The sequence below is a fragment of the Melopsittacus undulatus genome, unplaced genomic scaffold (assembly GCF_012275295.1).
Source record: "Melopsittacus undulatus isolate bMelUnd1 unplaced genomic scaffold, bMelUnd1.mat.Z mat_scaffold_65_arrow_ctg1, whole genome shotgun sequence".
NCBI lineage: Eukaryota > Metazoa > Chordata > Aves > Psittaciformes > Psittaculidae > Melopsittacus > Melopsittacus undulatus.
Window position 1 is genome coordinate 119,037 of NW_022994497.1, and position 24,997 is coordinate 144,033.

The 24,997-nt window shown below is 54.4% G+C and overlaps 1 protein-coding gene across 1 annotated transcript; it reads right to left on the reverse strand.

The window, feature by feature from the left end:
- Positions 1–887: 887 nt before the first annotated feature.
- On the reverse strand, positions 888–24,997 carry LOC117438823 (hydrocephalus-inducing protein homolog). Its single transcript, XM_034074203.1, has 20 exons — positions 24,982–24,997; positions 20,829–21,049; positions 19,044–19,163; positions 18,301–18,435; positions 17,551–17,750; positions 16,945–17,069; positions 15,273–15,474; positions 13,606–13,777; positions 10,512–10,611; positions 9,357–9,430; positions 8,793–8,945; positions 7,783–7,920; positions 6,777–6,954; positions 6,164–6,294; positions 5,303–5,436; positions 4,379–4,515; positions 3,403–3,530; positions 1,808–1,864; positions 1,197–1,367; positions 888–953 (listed from the first exon to the last, which is right to left on the reverse strand). The coding sequence occupies exons 2-20, from the start codon at positions 21,033–21,035 to the stop codon at positions 888–890; spliced, it is 2,628 nt and encodes an 875-aa protein (XP_033930094.1). The 5' UTR covers positions 21,036–21,049; positions 24,982–24,997.

A 24,997-nucleotide genomic window follows, 5' to 3' on the forward strand; every position in this document is an offset into this window, starting at 1 on the left:
GAAGTCTTAACCATGCTTTCCCAAAGAATCTTAGAGAATAACAGAATCATAGAACTGTTTGGATTGGAAAGGACCTAAAGATCATCTAGTTCCAACACCCTGCCACAGGCAGGGACACCTCACACAAGATCATGGTGCTCAAGCCACGTCCAGCCTGGCCTTGAACACTACCAGGGATGGAGCATTCACAACCTCCCTGGGCAACCCATTCCAGTGCTCAGCACCCTCACAGGAAAGAATTTCTTCCTTATATCCAGTCTAAACTTCCCCTGTTTAAGTTTTAACCCATTACCCCTTGTCCTGTCACTGCAGTCCCTAATGAAGAGTCCCTCCTCAGTATCCTCATAGGCCCCCTTCAGATACTGGAAGCTGCTATGAGGTCTCCATGCAGCTTCTCTTCTCCAGGCTGAACAGCCCCAACTTTCTCAGCCTGTCTTTGTACAGCAGCTGCTCCATCCCCCTTAGCATCCTCATGACCCTCCTCTGGATTTGCTCCAACAGCTCTACGTCCTTCTGGTGAGGACACCAGAACTCTACCCAGTGCTCCAAGTGCGGGTCTCATGAGAGCAGAGTGGAGGAGCAGGATCACCTCCCTTGACCTGGTCATGCTGGTGGTGATACAGCCCAGGACACAGGGGGTTTCTGGGCTCAAGCCCATGCTGAAGCCAGCTCATGTTCCGACCCCCAGGCCCTTCTCCTCGGGCTGCTCTGAATCACTTCTCCCTGCAGCCTGTAGCTGTGCTTGGGATTGCCCTGACCCAGGGGCAGGAGCTGCACTCGGCTTTGCTGAACTTCAGGAGGTTGGTCTCCTCTCCAGCATGTCCAGGTCCCTCTGGATGCCATCCCTTCCCTCCAGCACGCTAACTGCACCACACAGCTCAGTGTCATCAGCAAACCTGCTGAGGGTGCTCGATCCCATTGTCTGTGTCACTGACAAAGACGTTGAAAAGGGTCTGCCCCAACACCGACCCCTGAGAGACACCATTCCTCACTGGTCTCCAGTTGGACATAGAGCCACTGACCGCAGCTCTCTGCGTGCAGTCATCCAGCCAATTCCTTGTCCACCGGGTGTCCATCCAGCAAATTCACGTCTCTCCCATTTAGAGACAAGGACGTCGTGTGGGAGGATGTTAAATGACATTTATTTGCTCCAGAGAGCACGAACATGGCAGGAAGGGCCGGGGGCAGCTGCTCACTTGCGGGGGGAGGGCAGGCCCCGGAGGTGGAAGATCCAGGAGCCCCCAGGGCAGGAGACCACCAGCCTGCTTGAGACCACCTTGGACCTCACCAGTCAGCTTCTCTCCCGGGGCACACGGAGGCAGCAACAAGCTGTTGGGGCTGTTGTCATCTTTCGGTGTCTGTAGGGGCTGTGCACAGAAGGAAGAGAAACCGTAGCCAGGATAAATTTCTTGACCTTCACCATGTGAGCAGGCTCCCCAGCCAAGCCATCCCCTCCCACATTCCTTCCCCCCAGGGGCAGGGATTATCCAAGTCCCTCTGCAGCCTGCCAGCAGAGCTGGCTAACCCTGGAAGGCCACCAGGCTTTGCCCTGCGCACTGCCCCCGTCTCCCTGCACAAGCCTGGCCATGCTGGAGTGCTGGGAATCTACAGAGTGTGCACAGACCTTCCCCCTCACCTGCTCCTCAGCAAGGTGCTGCTGCTCAAACTGCACTGAGTAAACCTCACAGGGCTTCTTCACCACCACTGTCCCCTCTTCCCCATGGCTCTGGGGCAGCAGCGGTCCCAGCTCCAGCTCTGCGGGGATGGACTCCAGCCGTGGCTCCAGACCACGTCCCAAGACCGGCACCTGCAGGCGTTGGCTGCTCTGGCAAATCTGGATCTGCAGCTCGCCCCGGTAGCACTTCTGCAAAGAAGCAGCACAGAAAGCTCCTCCGTGAAGCCCCAGCTGACAGCATCTCCAAGTCAACAATCGCCCAGGGTCAGGGGTCTTGTCAGCACCTCCAAGCTGAACCCAAAACAGGTATTTACTTAGAGCAGGGGCTACAGCATCTGCATGGCTCTCAGGAACTGCAGCGAGTCCTGCTCTGGAGCATAACTGGACAGTTGGCTCCCAGGTGGATCTAAAATGGGCTCTCAGAGGTTTTCACCTGGGCACGGGGGAGCGCAACGCTCATGAGAAAGGTCTGCTTCCTCAGACACAGTCCTGGCACTGCAGCACCAGGCAAACATCAGCTGTGTGCAAGAGGCACCTGAGCTCTCACTGGACACAAATAAGGATCATCTTCTCTGCTCAGTGCTTGCCTCTGGTCAAAGCCAGACACGAGACGCTGAAATCTCCACGAGCAATTGAGATCCCTGGGACTGTCCCCAGGCATGGAAGCACTTGTGTCCATCCTGTCACACGCTACCAGTTTCCAAGTCACGGTGGCCACATGCAAACTGCCTTTGGGAATGCTCCATCATTTAAGCTGACTCCCGAACTGCGTGGGAACGTGCAGGGGAAACTGAGGTGCAGGAAGCTCCACATGGAGGCAGAGCTCATCCCCCGCTCCCTGGGCTGGCCTCCCCTTACCACACTGCCCTGCCAGACCTCCTGGCGTGACACCCACCAATCTCACCTCTTCCGTGGGTGAAAAACGGACTTGGACGTGGCACTGCTGTCCTGGAGCGAGGCTTCCAGCTGAGGGCAGCACCTCAAAGCCACAGGGCACAGACTTCATCTCCTCCAGCAGCTTCTGGTGCTCGCTCCCTGGCAGATGTTTGTCCACCTGCGCACAGAAACCAGTGGCGTGAGGTCTCCTTGGTCTGTGAGGACAGACCCTCGGTTCCTGCAGTGCTCCGAGATGCTGGCACGGTGCAGGAAGCACCTTCATCCCACCCAGACGTGGCCACCACTGCCTAGAACTGGAGGGCAAACATGCTGGCAGGGCAGGCAGATGGGGAGGCAGTGTCCTCAGAGGAGGAGGAATGGGTGAGACGGCAGAGAAGTGAAGCATCAGCTAGTGAACAGGCCCAGGTGAACCAGCCTTGCTCTGTACCCTCAAAAGCTTCCTCAAGCGAGCTGCAGCCCAAGTGCTCAGGCAGCCAGAGGGGCACAAAAGGCAAGAGTGGCAAAGAGAACCCAACCGAGAAGTTGTGTGTTACACGTTGTCTGTGCTTTACCTCCTGAACAGGATCAGTCATGCTGATGGACCATTTACAGGGGACCTGGAACGTGTTGTGGAGCTGGATGGTTTCTTCCTGGCACTGCCCACACTGGACAGCAGAGAACTCCAGCCTGTCCCTGGACACGCAGAGGGACGGCTCAGCCACCATGGCACGGAGGCGGACCTGGAATGTGGGGCCTCCTCTGACCTAGAGAAGGACAGAGCATCCAGTTGAGAGCCTACCCGATACTCGCTGCTGTGCCCAACCTGCTACCTGCCCCAGAAGCTGGAGTACCTTGATGGGCAGGAGCACATCCACTTTTCCCAGGGGCACGTTGGCACTTTGTGGGTCGAAGCACACTTCAAATGTCTTGCTCTCACAGGAGGGCAGGCGCTTCACACGCTCCAGGCACACGCTGAAGCCTGAACACAGCAAAATAAAGCAGCTGAGATATGCAAGCAACAGGAAATGGCTCAGAAGCACGGTAAGGCCACAGGGGTGTCCTGGCTGGCAGCTCTCTGAAAGACCCCTTTGCATCTCCAGAGAAGCTGCTCTTCTCCCTTTGGCACTGCCCAAAGCAAAAGGACTTTCACAGCCAGAATCCAGGGGTTACATAGTAAAAAGGAATCACATTGCTTGAGGAACTCCAGCAATTCCTTCATCAGGCGTCTCAGGGAAGGATGCATAGACCTCTCCAAAGGAGAATTGCCACCTAAGATACCAAATGCTGGGGTGTTCCCTGACAGCAGGTTAGAAGAGACGACTGGCCACCCCGCAGAGACAGCAGTCACCATGTGGTGGAGCTGCAGCCTTACCTCAAGGCCTCTTTGGGAAGCCTGTTTCCATAGAGCAGAGGATCCCACAGACTGGTCAATAAAGGCTGAGCAGAAGTGCTCTGGCACTATGAACTCTAAACAAAGCACTTCTGAACCACAGAGGGTCCATCTGTTTGCAACATAAACCCTCAGAGTGCACAAAGAAACTGGGATGATGCTCACGGGAGCCAAGAGCAGAAGATGCTGAGAGGCGATCAAGGTGATCAGCCCTTCTGGCCCCTGCAATCAGATTGTAGGGCAGCCACAGGCAGAGCAGGTCTCTGGGCACTGCTCGCCAGAAGTCAGGCTCTTGAACAGGGCACCCAGCACGGGGGTACTAAGGAGGAAAAAGCTGTCCAAGGAAGTACTCAAATCTCCCCGTGTCCAATGGCTTCAGCTGATGTGTCAGAGATAGCTCCTTCAAGCCCCCGTGAAGCCTCTCCACCACAGGTTACCTGTGTTATACAGGACATATCCATCGACACGGAAAGATGCGGGGAAGTGCCTGGTGTTGGTGATCTTCACCATGTGTGTGTGGATGTCACCGGGAACGACATAGCCAAGGTCCAGGATGTATTCGGGCAGCTCAGCTCTGAAAGGAGGAGTAAGGACACTCTGTAAACCCCAGCATGGCGTGGGCTGGAGAAGCAAATGGAGTGGATAATTCTGTATTCACTGCTCTGAAAGCTCAAGCCAAGCCCAGGAAACCCAAGGCCTGAGCACCCAGTAATAACACTTGGCTAAGTCATGGGGAGTGCAGGGCCTAGGATTTATCAGCCACCAATGGGATCTTCAAGTGACTTTAAAGTGGGTACTGGACACAGTTCCTATGCTGCAAAAAGCCATTGCAGAGAAGTCCACTGCATCTCCACTGATCTCAATCAAACTGCTAAGCTGGTGTCCAGCCCAAGCCTGAAACTGCTTCAGGCTTGTCATAGCATTTCCTTGCAGAGGCCTTTGGCAGGCAATCCCATTTGGAAAAGTGCATAAGGGATCTGGACCATTCCCTGCTCTTCCTGCATAGTGGGGTCTGTTTCTTGGCACAAAGACGCCAGCTTTGAGATGCCCCTTTCAGAGCTGGTCAGCAGGGGTGGTGCCTGTGCTGTCTGCAAGGGCTTGCTCGTCTGCACCCCTCAGCTCTGAGAACAGAACCCAGCAACTGTGGGGAGGGGAGCACCTCCAGAGCTCAGGGGAGCACTGTGCAAGCGAGGACACCGAGCTGCCCACAGGGAGCACATCATAGCTCTCAGCATCAGGCTCCTTCTGAAGTCCTCAGCTGTTCCCAGCTCTGAGACACAAGGAGCTCTCAGGAGCAGGCCTGCACTGCTGGCTGCTACCCTCGGGGCCCCTGCACACAGGCTACAGGACTCCCTACTAACTTGAGAAGCCTCCGATGTACACGCTGGTGAAAGGCAGTGTCCTCCGGGGGACGGGAGCTGAGAGCTTTCTGCTGCTCCACGGCATGTTCCTCCATCAGCATCTCCTCCATCTGCATCTGCAGCTGAGCATCCCACTGAGGAAAGTAAAGACAGGGGCTGCTTAGCAAAGGTCCTTCCCAAGGCACAAGCTTATCTCAGGTGGAGGATCCGACCCTGCTCTTGTTGAGAGAGGCGATGGAGTCATTCTGTCTCACTGCTCAGTGTCTGGGACACTTCCTGCTCTCTCAGGCAGGATCATAGCTCCAAAGAAATGAACTCCAGTGTCTCTTCCTGCCCAGTTATCAAAGCTGATCTGGACACATGGACAGACAAGCCAGAAACCTTCCAAAGCTCCAAGTATGTCCCTGCCCCCAGTTAGTGCCAAAGCAGCTTGGACAAAAGCTCTCCTGGAAAGGGAACCATGAGAGAGCTGGAGCCTCTCGGAGATCCAGAACACAGCACAGCCTCAGGGTGCATTCAGGCTGCTGCTTTACACGCTGTAAAGCTGGCAGGGCTTGGCCGGTGAGCAACAAAACCCCCAGCACCAACCTGAATGTCCTTCAGAGCACCATAAACCCAACTGCTTGAGCACAGCCCTTAGCATCTCCCTGGGGTAGTCAGGAGCTGGTGCATCTCCAGGAGGGACAACTCCCAGAGGTGGGCAGCCCATGGGGCACGCTGAGCTGACACAGTCCATGGCCAGGGCTGTGCAGGGAGGCACCCAGTGCCAGCAGAGCCCTGGGCACAGGGCCGTGGGGCGCAGGGGCTCCAGTGACACGCAGGAGGGTGGCACGTGTGGGACAGGGCAGCAGCTCTACTCACCATGGTGCCCGAGTCGTCCATGCGGGGCTCGGCTGCCACAGCCTCCCCCAGAGCAATGGCCTCGTCTCTCTGGCTGCCTTTGTCCAGCTTTTCTTGGGCCTTTTGGAGGATCTTCTCATATTTGGCGTTGCCTGAAAGCACAGAACACCACCAATAGCAGTGGGGCAGCACAAATCCCATGGAAGACGGGAAGCCCCATTCCCCCAACACGCAGACACAAACTGCTCCAGCAATGGAGAGAAAGGCGATCCTGCTGCTTCTCACCCCCAGCCGTCTTTCTCGCCACACAGGAGCATCTCAGCCCCACAACGTGATGCAAACCCAACCCTGTCAAAATCCCTGCCAGCCTCTCTTGCAGCTTCCCTGTGCTTTTCTGCCCAGCCCTCATCTTCCCAGACCTCTGCCATACGCTGGCAAGCTGTGCAGGATGGTTCCTGCGGCAAAGCCACACGGGCTCGTCTGCCAGAGACCAAGGAAGCAACCAGAGGGCTGAGTTTGCCTGACAGCCCTGAAACCTCCAGGCCTGGCGCAGGTGCCTGTGAGCTGCCCTATGGGCATATGGCATGGGGGAAAGCCAGGTGACCTTCCTGGCGAGCAGACAGGCAGTGCTCACCTTTGATGTTCCTGGGCAGGTCCAAGTGGATCCTGGGAAAGGTCCCTTCTCCTTTCAGGCAGATTTTTGCTGGCTCCAGGTGACCCACTTGGATCTGGAAAGCCCTGCAGAAGACTCCAGGCACTCCTGGCAGGTAATAGACTTTCAGCACTTGCTGCTTGCCAGGTTCAATGTAACCCTGCGGGGCACAGAAGACGGAGGGAGGTAGTGTACCAAAGAGGACTCAGTGGAGGGATGGCTCACACCACAGACACGCTGAGGACACAAGACAGCTTCTCATACATAAGGAAACATCAGATATCACCACCTCCAACTTTCTTGTACCCAAACGCCCGAGTCTCCTACACCAAGATGCAGTATGTCCTTCAGAGGCCTCGCAAGGCTGCTCTCTGCTCAGCATGAGCACAGCTCTTCTGCTGACAGGGTTTACCCTCTGCTAGCCAGAGCCAGGCACAACAAACCAAAGCTCTTTCACCAGCTGCTCTGGAAGAGCACCGAAGGGCCTGCGCTTCCAGCAGGGCCAGCAGCTCCTGGCAGCAGCTTGCAGGAGAGGACATCAGTGTGTCATCCCTCAGGCGGACAAGCACTGAGGAAGGTGGAAGCCACTTGGCCCTTTGCTTCCTCTTCCCATTGCAGAAGGGCACCAAGGCAGGAACACTGCTCCAGCTCTAAGACACCCAGGCAGGATGACAACTGGGATGGAGTGATGCTCCAGTGATGGCACAACCAGAGAGCTCAGCACTCAGCTCCAAAGAGCTCCCGCAACCATCGTGCCTCCCACTGCTGGTTGCTGTAGGACAGCAGAGCCAGCAGCGGCCAAGGCCAGTCAGGGGCTCCATTAGGATTGTGCTCGATGCACCTCCTCTGCCTCTGCAGCAATCGCTCACAGCCCTGTCTCTCCTGCCTGGTTTTGGACGGGGGTTGTGTGCTCATTCCCCCTATTTTCCCCCAAAACTCTCTCCTGGGCAGCCTGACACAGGCCGGGTGAAGCCCTTGTGCTACTCACCATGCTGGGCACGACCAGGGGCACGCCAGGCAGAGGGCTGGCTGCAGTGCCTGTGCCGGGGCTCAGCACCACAAAGGCAAATCCCAGCTTCCCACTGTTCTGCAGGGTCACTGCTGCTTCCGAGACTTTGTTAAACACCTGAGGAGAGGACAGAAGAGCAGGAAGTTACAGGCACACGTCTGCTGCTCACAATTTCATTCCTCTTCCATTGGGTTGAAAGCAAAGGAACACAGCCCAGAAGCAGGTAGCGCACAGGAGAGATGGGCACTGGGCTCTCTGGGTTAACCCGGGCAACCCGCGACTGCAGGGTACCTCTGAGCCCTACACAGGGACAGGTATTTGTGGCAGAGGTGCAATTACAACCATGGAAAGATCAGGAAGAAACCAAGTAGGGGACACAAGCCCTCTGCACTTGAAGGTGTCACCCAACAGCGAGCTGAAACACAGGAGGAGACACTGAGGCATTTCAGGAGAAAAGCACCTGCACACAAGTATTTGTGGGCAAAATACAAGCCAAAAGGGAGACAAACAGGGCAACACACACATGGCCAACAGCTGGAAACAGCTGTGGGGATGTAACTGGAAAGAAGTACAGTGAGGGTTATTCTGGGACATTCTATCCAGCTACAGTGACTGCAAGCCCAAGTCAGCTGCCTCCTTGGCCGATGAATCAGGAGCATTAAAAGAGAGCACCTCCTTGCACCTCTGGCTTTAGGAGCCCATCAGCGGATGGACATCTGAGGGACACGTCCCTCTGGAGATCACCACTGGGATCCTGCCTGTCCCAGGAGGCAGCGTTAGTTCCCTCCAAGAGGAGGGATTCCCAGCTTTGGGCTGGGCTGGAGATGGCCATTAAACACCAGCTTGGAGCTATCACCCAAACGCTGGACTTCCGAGCCACAGAGCCAGCAGAGCAGCTGGGAAGGGGGGAGAGCCCTCGAGCCGGGGGGGCAGCAGCCCACCGGTCATGGCTGGAGACAAGGAGCTCTGACAAGAGCAGCGTGCGGTACCTGCAGCCCGCAGTCGATCTCGGTGGTGTCCAGGAGGTAGCTGATGCCTGAGGCCTCCCCACGCAGAGCCACCTCGTAGCAGGAGTCCAGAGCTCTCTCCGGATACACCACGCTGAAGGGAGCCTCAGGAACTCCTCTGTTGAGCAGGAGCACCTGCAGCAGCAGCAAGAAAGCAACATGGAAATACATGAAGAATCCTCTTTACTTACTGAAGGCTCACTTCTTTTCCACTTTAGCAATTAACATCTGTAAAAGGCAGAAGATGCTGAGCGCTGCTGCCAAATACAACAGGACAAGTTCTGCCTCAGGGCTTTTTCATGCAAAGCAGGGATAACTTCACACAAACAGAGCCACTCTGGCCTTATTCCCCTGACACAGAACACTCCACTTGACCTGCAGTGGCAAGGACCTGCTCAGCACCACCAACCTGATTCAGACCCATCCAACACCTCCACCAGGCTCACTGCTGCCCACGAGCCATCCGGATCCACCCCATGCCCTGCCACCCGTCCTGCTCACCCCGTAGCTGTGGCTTGAGCCAACAAACACCTTCCCGACGCTCACCTGGTCGCAGCTGAGTTCCACCTGGGGCCCGACGCCTTCCCCGCTGATGCACAGGGGCAGCCTGGTCTCACAGCCTGTGGAGGGAAATCTCTGTGAGCGCAATTCCTTCTGCTACCCGGCACTTTCCAGGTTGTCTCAGTGCTGCTGCCAGTCCCTGGCCTGCATGGAACCACCTCCAGATGCTCCAGGAGAAGATACGGGACCCATCTCGTCCCTCAGGAGATCAGCCTTGGGGCTGGTTTCTCATTTCTAACCAACCCCCTGGGATGGTGTCTCAGAGAACCACAGAATGGTTTGCGTTGGAAAGGACCTCAAGATCATCCACTTCCAGCCCCTTGCCATGGACAGCGACACCTTCCACTAGACCAGGCTGCTCCAAGTCCCATCCAGCCTGAACTTGAACATTGCCAGGGAAGGAGCAACGTCCTTGGGCAGCCTGTTCCAATGCCTCACCACTCTCACAGCAAACAATTCCTTCTGGATATCTAAACTAAATCTCCCCTGTTTAAGCTCAAACCCATCACCCCTTGTCTCATCCCTCCAGCCCTGGAAAACCAGCCCGCTCACTGAGCAGATCACATAAGCCAGACATGTACTGCTAACGTGCACATCCCTTGGTGCAAAGGCAACCGAGACCTCAAGGTTTACAGCCAAACTCCAGGGTGGCTTCTTTCCCTTAGATTTGCTAGAGATGACAGAGCACAAGACCTTCAGTCTGAAAGCTGCTCTCAGCCACTGAAGCCTGAATCCTGGCTCAAATTTTGGACGAGATCTCACTGCCATCCCATTCTACTCTGCACACAAGGCGAGCAGCACCAGGAGGAGGAGAGAGCCATGCAACCAAGACTCATCTTGGAGGTAAATGGTCTACAGGCTCCTGGTGCTCCTTCATTAAAGCTGTGTGTGTTGCAAATGCTGGCAAACCCGTGCCAGGAAAGCTTATTCCTTCACTGCCTTGTCTCTTCTGGGGTCAGGAAGCCAGAGCCAGGCATCCTGAGCCCTGGCCTCGGACAGGAGACCACTGGGAACCGCAGGGACAGCAGCATGTGCCAGCACTGTCCTCTTGAGCCCTCCAGAGCTACACGAGATCCCAGTGGGCTGGAAGAGTGTTTGTACCTCCTCTGTGGGTACAGGAGCAGGAGGAAGGAGCTGTACCTGAGATGTCACAGTAGGCTGCCTCTTGGTAGACTCTGGCTTCTTTGGGCTTAAAGATCACATTGATTTCAAGTGAAGAATTTGGCAAGATATCTCCCTCCTGAAACAGAAGTGACAGCAAACCATTTATCTTCAAACAGCACATTCTTGTTGTCACTACAGCCCTGTAAGCCTTTATTTAGAGCATCAGCAAAGAGCAAGGAGCAAGCAACACTTGTCAACAGAATTTAGAGGAGAGCTTGGAAGCAGCTGCAGAAACACCTTCCAAAGTCCCTCGCCTTTACTGGCACCCGGAAGGGGCTTTTGTTACCCTCAGAAGAGACTGAGCTCTGGCTCAGGGATTTAAGTCTGGGCCACGCTACCACTTTCTGCAACTGTCTGCTGCTTCCTCAGGGTCTTCTCTCTCTGCTGCTCTCCCACAGGATCCTGGCACTGGTGCTCAGGCCCAGGAAGCTTTGTCACACATTTCAGCAGGCACCCCTGGTTTCTATCTGCTCTCACTTCCTCCAACTGCCTGAAGCAAAGGCACCTCGTACAGCCCTTCAGCCCCAGCATTACAAATACACTTAACGTAAGTAGCTACACCTCTGGCAACCATAATAACGCTCTACAGGAATTCAATATTGAGTTGATGGAAGCAGATAAAAAGAACAGAGTCATTTTTCTATCAGCACAGCCAGGCTCTGATTCCACTCTGCTCTTGGCTATTCTCAGGAATTTGTCCAGAAGAGCCTTGAACTGACTGGAGCCTCCAGCACTCCTGCAGCATCAGTATTTACTAGCTACGGTTCTGCCACTGACACAGCACTGACAGCTTAGAGGACAGCCCCACAAAAATTAAAGAGCTACAACATGGGAAGTTATTGGCCTGCAGCTGCAAGTAGTTCCCTGATGCACAACCTGCTCTGAGTCAGGAGAACACAGGCAAGGACGGGCAGAGAAGAACCCTTTCAAACACCAACCGCCAGTAACTGCAAAGTCTGAAAGAGTAAAGTCACTTGGATTCTTCTCAAAACCTGCACAAGTCCTCATGTGGGACAGGAGACACTGCCCATGACACAAAGCCCTTGCTGCTCCAGCCTCCTCCCATTCCTGCATCCCCATTCCTTAGCCAGGGCAGCTGGAGTTGGCTCAGGGCCTCAAGGCATCTGTCTGACTCTGCAGTTGATCCCGGCCCCAGATAACCCAAACTCAACATCACAACCCTGAGCTGCCACTGCACCAAAAAGTACAGCTTCAGCAAGAACCTGGAGAACACTGCAAAGGTGCATCTCAAACAGTGAGGAGTGCAAAGGAGAGCCCGGCAGGGTTACTGCGAGTGCCCAAGGCCCTGGGGGCATGATTTGCTCCATACCGAGACCACACTGACTGCTGGCATCATTCTGTACACACTCTTTAACTAGTGCAGGAGGGAGCTTAGAGCTTTGGGCACGTGCCATTGCTTCCTTTACAAGCTAATCAGAGGAGGGTGCAGCACACACACCCCCTTGCCAGGGATGATGCCTTGCTGGCCACCAAGCACCAGGAAGCCATCCAGTGAGGCACCACGATCATCACAAGGGACACATCTCCATACATCCAAGGTGCTGCTGGGTCCCAAGGCACTGCCAGATTAGACTTCTCTAAGGCACCTGAGGAAAAAGCTTATGGGCTAGCACTAAAGCCTCTCCTTTTCTAGGGATAGGCACAGCTCTCAGGAACAATCCTGATACAGCACCCCCACTGGAGCCTTGCATTCATATCCTCTATCCCAAGAGAACTGACCCAACACTTAACAGGCTCAAGAGCAAGACTCTCCATGGGAAAAGGATTGTTCCATAAAGAATGGAATTCATGGAAATCAAGACACTGATAACACTGCACAAGACAGCAGGGGAGAGACTCCTGTAGGAGCCTGCTTTGATTCAGCCCTAGAGCAAACTGTCTAACAGGAACACGGCCATATAGGAAAGGTTTCCACTCACAGTTTGGTGCCAAGCTACACTTCACGTCTCTGCATCATCGCATCTTGATGTGGACAGGACTCAGCCACAATTCCAGACCTCCCCTTAATGCACCTCAGGAGCTCAAGAGCAGCTTAAGCTCATTGTGGAGACACAGCAACTGGAATGAAGCAGGAGCCCTGGGGCACACTCCAGAACCAGCTCACACACCACAGGATGCTCTGAAGGCTCAGCTCAGCAGCTCCCACTCTCCCCAATATCCCTGCTGCTCTGACACAGTCTCTTGCTCACATCGTGCTGCTGCCAGCTACAGTGCTGTGAGACCGCACTTGTGCTGGCACTGGTGGCTCTCAGCCTTACATGCGCTGCAGGAGCAAGCAAGAAGAGAACAGCAGCCCCTTCCTCAAAAACAAAATCAAAACATAAACTAGTTTCACCCACTGGAAAAGAAAGAAGAGGTTGGGATTATTCCAGGCTTCACTCCAAGATGAGAAGGGATGTTGCACTGCTCAGACAGCAGCCATTCTTCAGCTCAGACCATGTGAATACCCACAACAATGGCTCTGGCTGATTGAAGGACATGGGGGTTTTGCTTGCATCACCAGGAAAGTGAGCAGTTTTCTCTACCTATCTGCAGTAGAACTCAAAAAGCTTGTTTAAACCTGCCAGCCTCGTGTCCAGGCTCACAGACGGCACTGGAAGGGACACTCAGATGTGGTATACATCCAGGTTTTAGGAACGGATTGCTGTCCCCCCGATTAAACTTGGGCTCAATTTGGACTCCTTTCCACAGGAGACCATTTCATTCTGCAGGTCAGGATGTGAACTAACAGTGCACCAGTGGCCTTTCTTCACCCCCATGCGCTACATGGAAATGTGTCCTTACAGAGAGTAACTGATACCTCTGAACACTGTGAGGACACTCATGAAGTGCCCTTGAGTCACAGGCCTTGCAGCAGAGCCCAGCCTGGGGTCGGCTCTTGCTGCTGCTCAGAAATGCTTTCTGCAACAAGCGCCCCCAGCCTCACCAGAAACCTGATGTCTCCTCCTCTCTTGGCACATGGAGCAGCTGAGGTGGGATCTGCCAAGGGACCTCATTCAGAGAGGAGAAGGACGAGGAGCAGGAAGGGAGGTTCTCAGCCATCACTTACCATGGGCACAATGGTGAAAATATCACTGCAGAAAGGCGTGGAGTCTCCCTGCACCTCTGTCCCCTGGCTCTGGGAGGTGCAGACGGGAAGGGAAGGGTGTTCTCTGAGAGGGGGGACCACCCCGTGCTCCTTAGGAACATCAACCAGCTTGTCCTCTTCCTGCCTCTGCAGCCTGTGCCATGGGAGAGACAAACCAAGGAGATCATTGAAGAAGCAGCAGATTTGCAGAGCCTGTCGTGTCCGTGCACGGCCAGCAAAGCACTTGGTGAGGAAGAGCAGCAGCTCAGCACGGGGCTGACCCTGAGACACAGGCTCCCCCATGGATCCCATTATTCCCAGCACAGCAGCGAGTTTTACTCCTCACTGACAAGCTCACCAGAGGTTTCTTAAAGCTGGCAGCCCTCAAGAAAAAGCCTCCTGCACTGGGAGGGGAGAAGCAACCAGGTTTCAGCTGCACGTTACCAGCAGCACACTTTTCCCCTTCCCTTTTGCACCCAACAGGGATGAGGAGACAGTATCTGCACTGCCTTGCGCCAGAGGATCCTGGTGCACTTCCAAAGCAAACCAATGGGTTTGGCATCCCACCACTTCAGTGACACAAATGTGTTTCTGTGCATGAAAACAGAGGTGCCAAGAGAGGAAGGGACTTTGCCCAGCATCACCCAGGAAAGAAGTCAGGACCAGCATCTCTGAATGCAAACCCTACGCTGAGACTTGAACCACCTCATCTTTTCCCTCATTTTGGCCTCCTCTGCAGAGCTGCAATGCAGTTAACCTCTGCCTTTATTGCTGGTTGCAGCAGAAATCATTCTAGTGGTTAGAGATCACAAGCGGGAGATGAGAGGGGAGCAGTGCTGCACAGTGGTTGCTCCTTACTGGGAGCCTGAAAAGTCGCACAAGGATTCCCCAAGTCACAGAAGCTTTTAAGTCTCATTTCCAGTTCATCCCCCCAGGCTGTCAGTGTTTCTCTGCTGCCTGAAATGGCAATTTCAAAGCTTCACCAGAGGCACCCTTGGAAGAACCTGCCCCATCTCTCACCACCAGGACACAGGTTGCTGAAGCCCAAAAGCACTTCCAAGTCCTGGCTGCCCTCCCTTCCCTGCACAGCCCTCCCCCTCCACATCTGCCCAGCTGAGGAGCAAGGCCAGAAACACCTCCTTGGGCCAGAAACCAGGACACTGGAAGGCAATTCCCCAGCCTACAGCAGGACGGCCTCCACCTTCTGGGCCAACCGAGCACTGTATCCTGCGTGTGGCTGGAAAAGGAGCCTGACACCTTAGCAAAGAAACTGCTTGAGTATCATAAGAGTTGTGCCACCTGCAGCTCTTCAGTGCTACTGCTCAGTGCAGTCCCAGGTACCGAGTGCTGACACCTGCCTCAGCCTCATGGACCCTCCGCAGTGCACGCAGCTCTGAACTCAATAGTTTGTGGCTCCCAAACGTGAATTTGCCCTCTGAGGCAAGCCAGTGATTGCAATCAACCTTCTCTCCCCAAAACATCATCCTCAGCTGTAGCACGGGTGGGACTGGAATGGCAAGGGTTAAGCTCCACACTGTGCATGGCTCTGTCTGCCCTAATCCCTTCAAAAGCCCCAAGAGCCCTCTGAGGCTGTGTGTTAGTTTTCCCCTGGGGCATCTATCTTGCTGGGAGGAATCTCTCAAACAAACCTCAGCTTCTGCCGCTCCTCCTCTTCCTCATCAACAAAACGCTTCCACTGGAAGTGGGCCGTGATGCCACTCTGATTGTGGATGACCAGGGAACTTTGCTTTGACAGCGTGAGGGAAGTCTTCTCAACTGTCAAGGAGCTCTTGTCAAGCCTGATGTCAGCATTTACGGCTGTTCCACAGAGGCTTTTGTGAACATCTTCACCTGGAACAAAGCAAAGGCAAAGTCTTGGCTCATCTCACTTGCTGATGGAAGTACAAGGAACAGGGCAATCTGCAGGCAACAGGAGAAAGAGCTGCAGTTCTGAGCTGCATCAGCAGTTCCCCAGATCAGGACATTTATCGTATCCTGACAGCTGCACATGAGATGGCATGAGGATGTCCTGGCACCACCTTAGGCACCTTATTTTGGGGGGTGTTCGTGGAGATTTATCCCCAAGGTGACAGCATTTACAGTGAGACTTTGCAGATGTGCCCGGGTGCCCTTTGGGCTGCCATCCCACTCAGGTCATAGGGAATTCTACATCCAAGTCACTCAGTGACGCTGAGGAGCCCACCTCAGTCATGGCTTGCCCAGGCTCTCCTGCAGGCAGGAGATGCCCCCACTCTCGTGTCATCCTCATCTCCTGCTCCTCAAATATTGGCCATAGCTCTCATCTCAGAAACCAAGCGGGAACATTTGAAATGAAATGGACAAGGGCAGAAAGAACAATGGCAAGTACAGAGCAGCTTCTGTGCTGAGCTCTGCACTCAGCAGGGTGCTATGGGGCCCTCGGATCCATCTGCCAACTCCTTCTTTTGCTCCTGCTGCTCTCACAGCCAAGTGCCTCACCACTGCCAGCACATTCTCCCTTGTCAAATGTGCTGCTGTTACCACCTCACCACTGGAGAAGTGAGTCCCTTCACTAGGGTAAGTGTCCGCTGGAAAGCTGGAGACTTCCAGCATCAGAGCAACACGCACAGCAGCACAGCCATTCCCAAGGGTTTCTCCAAGGTGCTGTTCACCACCTACCTGCAGACATCATTACACCCTCACATTACTGACTCCAGCCCTAGCAGCAGCTTCTTCCTAAACCTCACCATTAAATAACTGCTGCTCACAAGGGGGGTTCTACAGAATCATTCCCAGGCTACAGCAAAGCTCAGAGCACCCTAATGGCTACCGCTGCCACACTTACTGTTCCTCACAGTCACAAGACCTCAGCGTGGCCCAGCTCTCGGCAGAGCACCCACTGTACCCGTGCATCACATCACAAGAAGAGGGTCTCTACCTCAAAGGCCTTGCCAGGAACTGTAACACAACACATCGGGATGAAAAGCAATGACCAGTCAGGAGAGCTCTATGGGACAAGTTGCAGGCTCTTCAGACAGCTCTCTTGCACGTTAAAAGCCATCTCCTTTTCAACCAGGCTCCTTGCTATGCCTTCTTCCCCAATGGAGCACCCAGAATATTCCCCATCGCCCCCTGTGCACTGTGCTTAGGAAGATCTGCTGCCTTGTTACAGGCTGAAATATTCCAGCACAGCAATATCTGGGAGCCAGCATGGAAGCTTTGCTCTACCCAGCGTGAAGGAGTCTTGCAGAAGGGATTCAACAGGACAATGAAGCCATCAGACGATGATGGCAGACACTGCTCTCTTTGGAAGGACACACCGAGGGTGCACCAAGCACTTACCTGTGTCATAGTGAACAATCATGGGACTTGTATAAACACCCGTCTTTGGTGGGTGAAATTCCACCGTGACTTGCATTGCTTCTCCAACACCAAGAGTCCCAATGGAGGGATCCACAGAGAAAGGGCTGCAACACAAAGAGAGAGATCTGGGTCCTCCGTTAACTTTGCAGTCTAGTTCACTTCAGCTCTCTTGTGCAAGCAAGGAGCAAGCAAACCACAGGCGGCACAAGAAAACCAGAGCATCCAGGATCAGAAACAGAGCGGGTGACTCTCCCTGCTGAAGAATCCCATGCAGAAGAACCCTGCAGAGGATCCCGTGGTATAACATGACCTCAGCCCCCCATCCTCTGCACACACTTCTCAGCTCTTCACCTCTGCCATCCAGTTACTCACAATTCTACGGTTTTTGTGTAGCTCACTTAAACTTTTGTAATGCTTCCCATTTCTTTATTGCAAATCAGGACTGAAATAGTTCATTGCTGAAGTTCGGGAGCTCTTAAAACCCTTGCCAATGAGCTCTCAACACATGCTCTGCCTCCTTTTTCTCACTGTTTACAACTCCATAAGCACGCAACAGTGTTTTGCACAAGAGATGAGCTCCTTTACCTCAGAGTGGTGATGCTGTAGCAAGCCTCCCGCTTCCCCACGTTGCGCACCAGCAGAGTCTTCTGGGTGCTGAACCTGACTGGACACTCAGAGAAGTTCAGCTGCTCAGGGAAGTCCAGGCTGGCTCGGGCACCTATGGCTCGGATAGGCACAAAGAACTTCTCCCTCTCTGTGATGATGATAAGCTCCTCAAAATAATCCTGCAGGGAAAGAAACAAGCTCAGCACAGTGCCTTTAGCACCATGCCTGTGCCAGAAGAACTGCTGCTGGTTTCTGTGACTCTCACAGTAGCATTCGATAATGTACTCGCACTTTTTACCTTCATGGCCTTTCACTACAGATTATTTCACAAGCAGGGGCAGCCAGGGACCATGGGGCAGATCCTCTGTACCTTTCTAGAGGCATGCTGCTTGAGGATAGGACAGACTATTCAACTACATTTAAGCAGCAAACACAAGATGAGTAAAAGGCCATGCACAGGCAGCAGACTCTCAGCCCTCAAGCCAACAGACATTCCATGAAATATTCCACCACTGAAGGACAAAAGAGCCTGAAAGAGGCAAGAGCCTCCAGCCTATGGGAGCACAACCTTCAGCACCAGCAAAGAGTCTCCCCCAGGTCTAGATCCAGTGCAACCCCACTGAACCCAGGACACTTCTTCAAAACCCACACCAGATGCCTGCTTTGGAACCCAGCCCTGCAGGTTCACCTTCCCCTCAAGGCACCATCTCTCGGGACTTCCACTCTCACCTTGTTCTCATCAGGTCGGAAAAGGATGCGGTAGGTTGAAGACGTGCCCGGGGCTACCTTATAGTCCTCATCACTCGGGCTGATCAACTCAAAGTAAGGAGAGTTCCCCAGGATGACGTTCAGCAGACGAGGAACCTGCACGAAAGACACACAACTATGATTTTGTCACTTGGGGAAACTTGAGAAGGGACCAGGACAGGCCACGTGACAGCCTCCTTACCACCTTCCCAAAACACTTTTAGCTCTGAAGGTACACGCACGGAACACACAAGGCTGGACTTGAATCCCCTTTAACTGCTCCTGCTAAGCTAGCCTCTTTCCACTGCTCTTCCCTGTGCTTTGACAGGCACTTGCACACAGGTGGCTGAACAGGCTGAGAGAGGAAAACATGGCCTGCCAGAAACCAAGACTGACCAAAGAGCCACCAGGACATGGTGCACACTCGAGGTAAAGCATGACAGCAGGCAAGAACTGCACAGCCCTCGACAATCCCATCAGTCCAGGGCTTTCAAGGGGAAGCATGCTGGCTCAAAGAGCTCCTTTGGGTAGATACCACCAGTGCACGGCCAAAACCAGAATCCCCAGCATGGGAACATTTCCCCATCTTGCAGAATAACGCTGGTGAGACATTTTATTCTGCATGCGCTGCCCTGCAGCAGGGAACTTGCTCTGCTGCACACCATGTGAATTCCACTGCTCTCCTCTTCCAGCCCAGTGCTCAACCTCCACAGCCCAGCACTTACCCTGTCTTTGTTCCTCAGAGCTAGCGACGCTATGTAGAACTGGTGGGGAATGTAGTTCTCAAACACCACCTCGGATGGGAAAGGCTGGAACGACCTCTGGTCCCGCTCAACGGCTGAGAACTGCAGATGCAAGACAGAGCAGAGAGAGCTTCAGCTGCTGGGAGAAAGATTAACGAAGGAAGAGCCCACACTCATCTCCAGTAAATACAGTCTCTTGGTGACTACATCTGCCCAGCTCACGCTAGGAGATGGCAGCTCACCCACCTCTGCTCTCAGCTCAGCAAAGGGTTCTGGACCATGGTGAGCAGCCTCAAGCTAAGAAGCTCTTTTGGAGGCTCTTTCTTCAGGTTGCCTTCTCCAGAAGGCAAAGCAGCGCTCACCTCCAGCAGAGCCCTCTGCTAAGCTGCTCGCTCAACTCCAGACACTTGCTGGAACAGCCACCAGCACTCGGGGAGCAAGCAAAACCCAGCAGTTTCCATGAGCCTCCACAGGAAACAAGTTGCAGGTGAACTTCCCTCTGGGACAGCGACACTGAGTCCCACACATCCCACATATCTTTTTTTGATGGAGAGCCAAGAAACCAGGCGGAAGACACCAGTACCAGGGAGGAAAGGCCAACAAGAAAGTAACAGGGCAGTTGGGAAACAGATAAATGAGGTGAATGCTGGATGGGGATGAAATTCAGCTCTTTCCCCAGCATTACTGGGCAACTTGAGCTAGGCTGCAATTCGTATCCCCTTTCCCCAGGAGCTTTAAAGTTGCTGCTTCACTGGATTCTATCACTGCTGGTTTAGTTAACAGCACTGCAGAAGCAGCTCTGAAAAGTACACACAAAGAACAAATGCTGACCCAGCAGAGGCTTTACTTGGAGATAATTCCTCCCTGCTTGGTCTCCCCTCTCCCAGCTGCACTGCTGCCACTCGAGACACACAGGCAGGTCTCCTGCTGCCCCACAAAAGCCACGGTCAGGCTGAGGCCAGAAGCTGTAGCACTGCCAGTTATTTGGGCGCCCGTCTTACGTGTTCCCACCTCGTGTGCTGTCTGGGGCAACCCTGAACTGATGTGCTACAGCTCACTTGCTGGCAACTTTCTGCTCAACAGCCTACCTCAGTCGTCCACCCACCTGGACTGGCTGTTACACTGAGCAGTCCTGCAAGAAAAGCAGCTTTAAACATCCATCTAAGAGAGCACTGATCCAGGGAAAGCGCATCCACTCTCCTCTGCCCAGGGCGATTCCCCGGCTATCCAGCAGCCTGAAAACTCAAACACCCTGGAAGGCTCCCACGCCTTCTTCCAACCCGTTCTTGCATTGACACAATTGGGTTTCTTACAGCTTAAGTACTTGTCACAGGCCCTCAGCCTTCAAAGGCCACTACTGCCACCATTGAGGGAGTCCTGTGACCCCAAGCACGTGGCAGTTGACTACACCAAAGCCAGAGGTGGCTCTTTGAACAGCAGGGTGAGAAACAGCAGCTCCTGCCCTTGTGTCCTGCCCCAGCCCTACCCCCAGTAGCGTGCTTTAGAGACGGTAGCTCAACTCCAGCAAAACCCACCAACTGCAGCACAGGTTCCATTGGCTTCCTGCAGATCAGGACTTCAATGGCTCACTGCAAACACATGTTTTGCCTTTCCCCCAGCAGAAAGAACTCCACCATCACCATTCGGAAATGACAACAGGACCTAATCACCAAGCTGCTTGGGTGAGCTGGAGGCAAGTCAGCCACAAGCACGTGCCCTCTTCAAATAGCACGTCAAACAGCAAGGAAAAGGCCAGGGAAAGGATACCTTTTGATGGGAGACTTCACCCATGTCCCGAAGCTGGGCAGTCCGGGGCTGCCTCATCTCCCGAGGCCTCGCCAGCCTTTGCTTGCTGCTGAGAGACTCTTCTGCCTCTCTGACCAGCTTGGGATTACGAGATGCTACCACTCTGCTCTGGAATCCATCCGCCCTTCTGGAGGACCTCATGGGCCGGGGGGTCTTGCCACTGGCCATGTCGCAGAGCTCACCTGGAAGAAGCAACAATTGGACAATCCACAACCCCAGAACCTTAAAACCCCACACCCATGGAAGCCTGGAACCCACAACCTTAGGGAAGGGCCCTTAAAACTCACCCACTCCCAACCCCCTGCCATGGCCACAGACACCTTCCACTAGAGCAGCTTGCTCCAAGGCCCATCTGACCTGGCCTTGAACACTGCCAGGGTTGGGGCAGCCACAGCTTCTCTGGGCAACCTGTGCCAGGGCCTCGCCATTCCTGGCACACCCAAAGGACACAGACATGTCTCCAGCCTCTGGCATCCTTCCTAAGCGCAGAACGCAGGCCCTCCCCACCCTCACTCATCATTAGACCACATTTAGGCTCCATTCATAGACGTAAAACCCCACAACAGACAGCCCCTGAGCCAAAACAGCCTTTTGCTCTGGGTGCAGTCCCACCAGCCACGGAGACACACCAGGGGCTGCTGGCACTCCTCACCCTTTCTGCAAGGAGCCTGCTGATGTTTCTAACTAACTCAGCACAGAGCTCAAGACTCTGATTAAGAACCAGAGTTTCTCAAGGCTACTTTGCCTGCTTGAAGTTACAAAGATTAGCTGGCAAAAACGGCTCCTTCCAGGCAGGAAACCACCCCACTGCCCAAGAGCACTTCTCCATGCAGAAGGATGCCCTCATTGTCACTTGGTAACACCCAAACTCGAGGCTCCCTACAGGCATTCCAGGCTGCCACAGCAGGAAAGAAGCAGGAAACCATCAAAGGCACAGGAGCAATTAGCTCAAATCTAAGGAAAATCCAGGAGGATATTCCCTCCTGCTTCCCTGTGTTCCACAGCACCTCTGTTGTGTGCACTTGCTCTACATAGCAAGACAGCATCTAGGCAAAGATGGCCATTCCCTGCCCCTCGACTCTCCCCCACACCCTGCACGCTAGGCAATCACTTCATGCCTTTACGCCCAAGACAGCTACAGCACGGCACAAACGGTGTTTGTGGTGCTGGGCCCTTGGCAGCTTCAGGAAACAAGGCTACCGGTTCCTTTTGTTCTTGCAACAAACACCAGAGCTCTGCACTGCCTCTGCTCAGGAGGACCTGCTGCAGCAAGAGCTGGCCTTTAAAGCTGGAAAGAACTGCTTGTCAGGGGAGAAACCTCATGGGGATGATCCAACATTCATCTGATTTCAGGATTTATTACCGGCTCTTAACTGCCTTATTCGTCCCAATTCTCCAAACTGTGATGTCACTTCACTTGAAACGAATCCTGTCGTCACCCCCACAACGCTTATTTCCAGAGGGCTTCCAACCTGCACAGCCCGGCCAGCCCAGCAGCTTCCCCTGAGCCCTGGAGCAAGGCTCTTCCCCAGCCCCAGAGCCCGCAGGGACCAGCCTCCCAGAGGAGCAGGAAAGGAGCACAACGGAGCAATCGGGCACATCTCCCTGCAGGGGCAGGACAAACCAGCACCCAGGACACAGCACCCCTCCAGCCCACCACCCCGGGGCTCCCTGCTCCCCACCTCACACAGACAAGGCTCCCTTTGCTGCAGGACCTACAGCCTAGCTCCAAGTCTCTACCATCGCTGCAAGCTGCACGGCAGTTCCACAGCCCCTTCAAGCCCTTCTACCTGCCCAGCCCTGCTCTTAGTCCAGGGATGTTTAAATCCTGCGGCTATCACACAACTGCCCCATCCCTGCTGCCAACGGAGCTGCCTCCTCCCTGCCCAGGGCCAGACGCTACCTCAGCACGGCTGATTCAGCTTCTCCTGGAGGATTCCTCCCCGCAGGGCCTTGGCTCCCCAATGCCCTCGTGCTGCTCGGCACCTGTGGGCAGCTGGAGGGACAGGAGCCGCCTCGGTGGGGATGCTGCCCACCAGCACAGCAGGGAACTGCAGCTGGGCTGCCAACAGCCAGGGGAACCTGGGCACCAAAGGACAGGGCTGGCACCTGGGCTGCCCAGCCCCTCTCCTCAACGCTCTGGCTTTGCCAGCTAGGGCAGGGTTTCACCAGCGCCTCCACGAAGCAGAGCTCAGAGCCTGACAGTAGCTCAAGCCTGCTCCTGCCTCAGTGCATTGAGCAGCAGCAGCTCCCTCTATGTCACAATAGGAGAGGTCCACACCCCCCGGAAAGAACGTGCTCACCCTCCCGCACCACTTCCACACCAAGGCCACCACCACTTGTGGCTCTGGGATTTCTCCAGCTCCAGGCTGGAGTGGAGACCCTGCTGCTTCCTGCCTTGAGCTCTCTCGCTATCACTGTCGGCCACCTTGTCTCTCCTCTGCTGGCTTCCACGGCCACTGCAGGGCCTTGCTAAAGTTACAGCCTTGCAGATCCCTGCAGCCCCCCTACGCCTTCAATGTCTGCCCCGCACTGAAGGGCTGCAGCACCATTAAAGTGCACCTTACAGCACCAGTTGTTCACACTCCGTGAGCGGCAGATCAATTGGTTTATACACTGCACATGAGCCAATCATTTCCCTGCTGCAGGAGTAAAGAAAAAAGCTTCCACACTGACTACAAAGCAACCATTTAATTCCTACTTCGCTGGCCCAGGAGGAGCCCACTCACACCAGGGCCATGGCCAGGCTGCCTTTGGGGTGACCCCTCTTGCTGTCCCTGCTGAGCACCCATCCATCACTTTGTACCCATTCAGCCTGCGCACACAGGCACACGCACCAGCCAAGGCCACCCAGCTTCCTGGGGCATCTCAGCTGCCAGGAGCCTCACATGTTTTCAGCACAGCCTTTGCCAGAAACAAAAGCTTCCCATGAGACTCTCGGCCACAGGCAAAGCAAATCCTCACGTCTGCTTGGTGGGGATCGTGGAGCCCTCACTTTGAAACCAACACTCAGCATCTGGGGGTTTACAAACCAGCCAGGGAGGAAATGAGCCCCGAGTGCTAACTGGCTCTCCAGGCAGCCAGTCTGTGGAAACACTCCAAAACATGTCCCGCATCATGTCCAGCCACGAATCCAGGTGAAAACTGGAGAGCTCAAGCAAAGGCTTCTCTCCTCCTTTCCTAAATCCAGACAGCATTTCAAATACCCCAGTTTGGAGACCCTGACGTCAGCTGTGCAGTCAAATCTGAACTGAGGAATTGTTTTCCCTCCATCACTTTTTAAAACAAAACAGAAGTAACTTGGGCCCAACAAGTGTAATGCCTCCTTGCTCTTCTTCTCCCTTCACACTGTGAAACCATTTAACCCAGCAGCTGCCTTGCTGCAGATTTCAGAACATTCAAGAAGTTACTCACAGTTCAGGGGCAATCTCTGACACGAGCAGGGCAGCAACCGAGGCTGTGACTGCCAGGAGACAGGGCACAGAAAGATGGGCGCATTCTGGATGGAGGTTCGGGCCCAATTCAGCAAGGTACTGGCACCACGGCTCAGGTTAAACAGGAAAGGGGACAGATGTCAGGGGCACTGATAACTGTGCAGCAGCTACAGAATGGTTCAACAGTCGTTCCTGGGGCTGACACTGCCTTAATCCTAACTGCCTTGGCCTCATGTCTCCACTGGCAGCTAAAAACCATCAAAGTCACCACGATACTGAGGACAGAAACATCCTACAGTACCCCCACACTGCAGGACCAGGGCTTAGTCAAAGTCACGCAGCCAGAGCAGGGCTCAGTCTCTCTTCCCTCACACCCAGCTCTTCTCTCCCTCCTGCCAGGGACTTCTCCAGGCCACCCAGCACCAAGACACACCACAGCCTAGGGAGTACAGGCTCCTCCTCTCCTCCCCCAAGATACAGAGCTTCCTTCAGAGCCTGAGCACATGGCAGCTCTTTACTTCCTGGCATCACACACATTTGAAACCACACTTACACCCGAGCACCCACAGCCCAGCAGGATCCTCCCATGGTCAGCTCCAAGGACCACACCAGCTGCCAGAAGCACTCCTTCCCTCCACCTTCTCCTGAGCAAGACAAACAACAGCCCTCACGTGCTTTACCTGCTCCACCACAGCT

What these genes read in the sequence shown, in the direction of transcription:
- LOC117438823 (XM_034074203.1), bottom strand. Translation starts at nt 21,035, where the DNA reads ATGGCCAGTGGCAAGACCCCCCGGCCCATGAGGTCCTCCAGAAGGGCG. An exon ending in AGCCTACTGTGACATCTCAG is followed by an intron (nt 9,431 to 10,511) that starts GTACAGCTCCTT and finishes TTCCCTCCACAG; the next exon opens with GCTGTGAGACCAGGCTGCCC. An exon ending in TGGAACTCAGCTGCGACCAG is followed by an intron (nt 8,946 to 9,356) that starts GTGAGCGTCGGG and finishes CTGCTGCTGCAG; the next exon opens with GTGCTCCTGCTCAACAGAGG.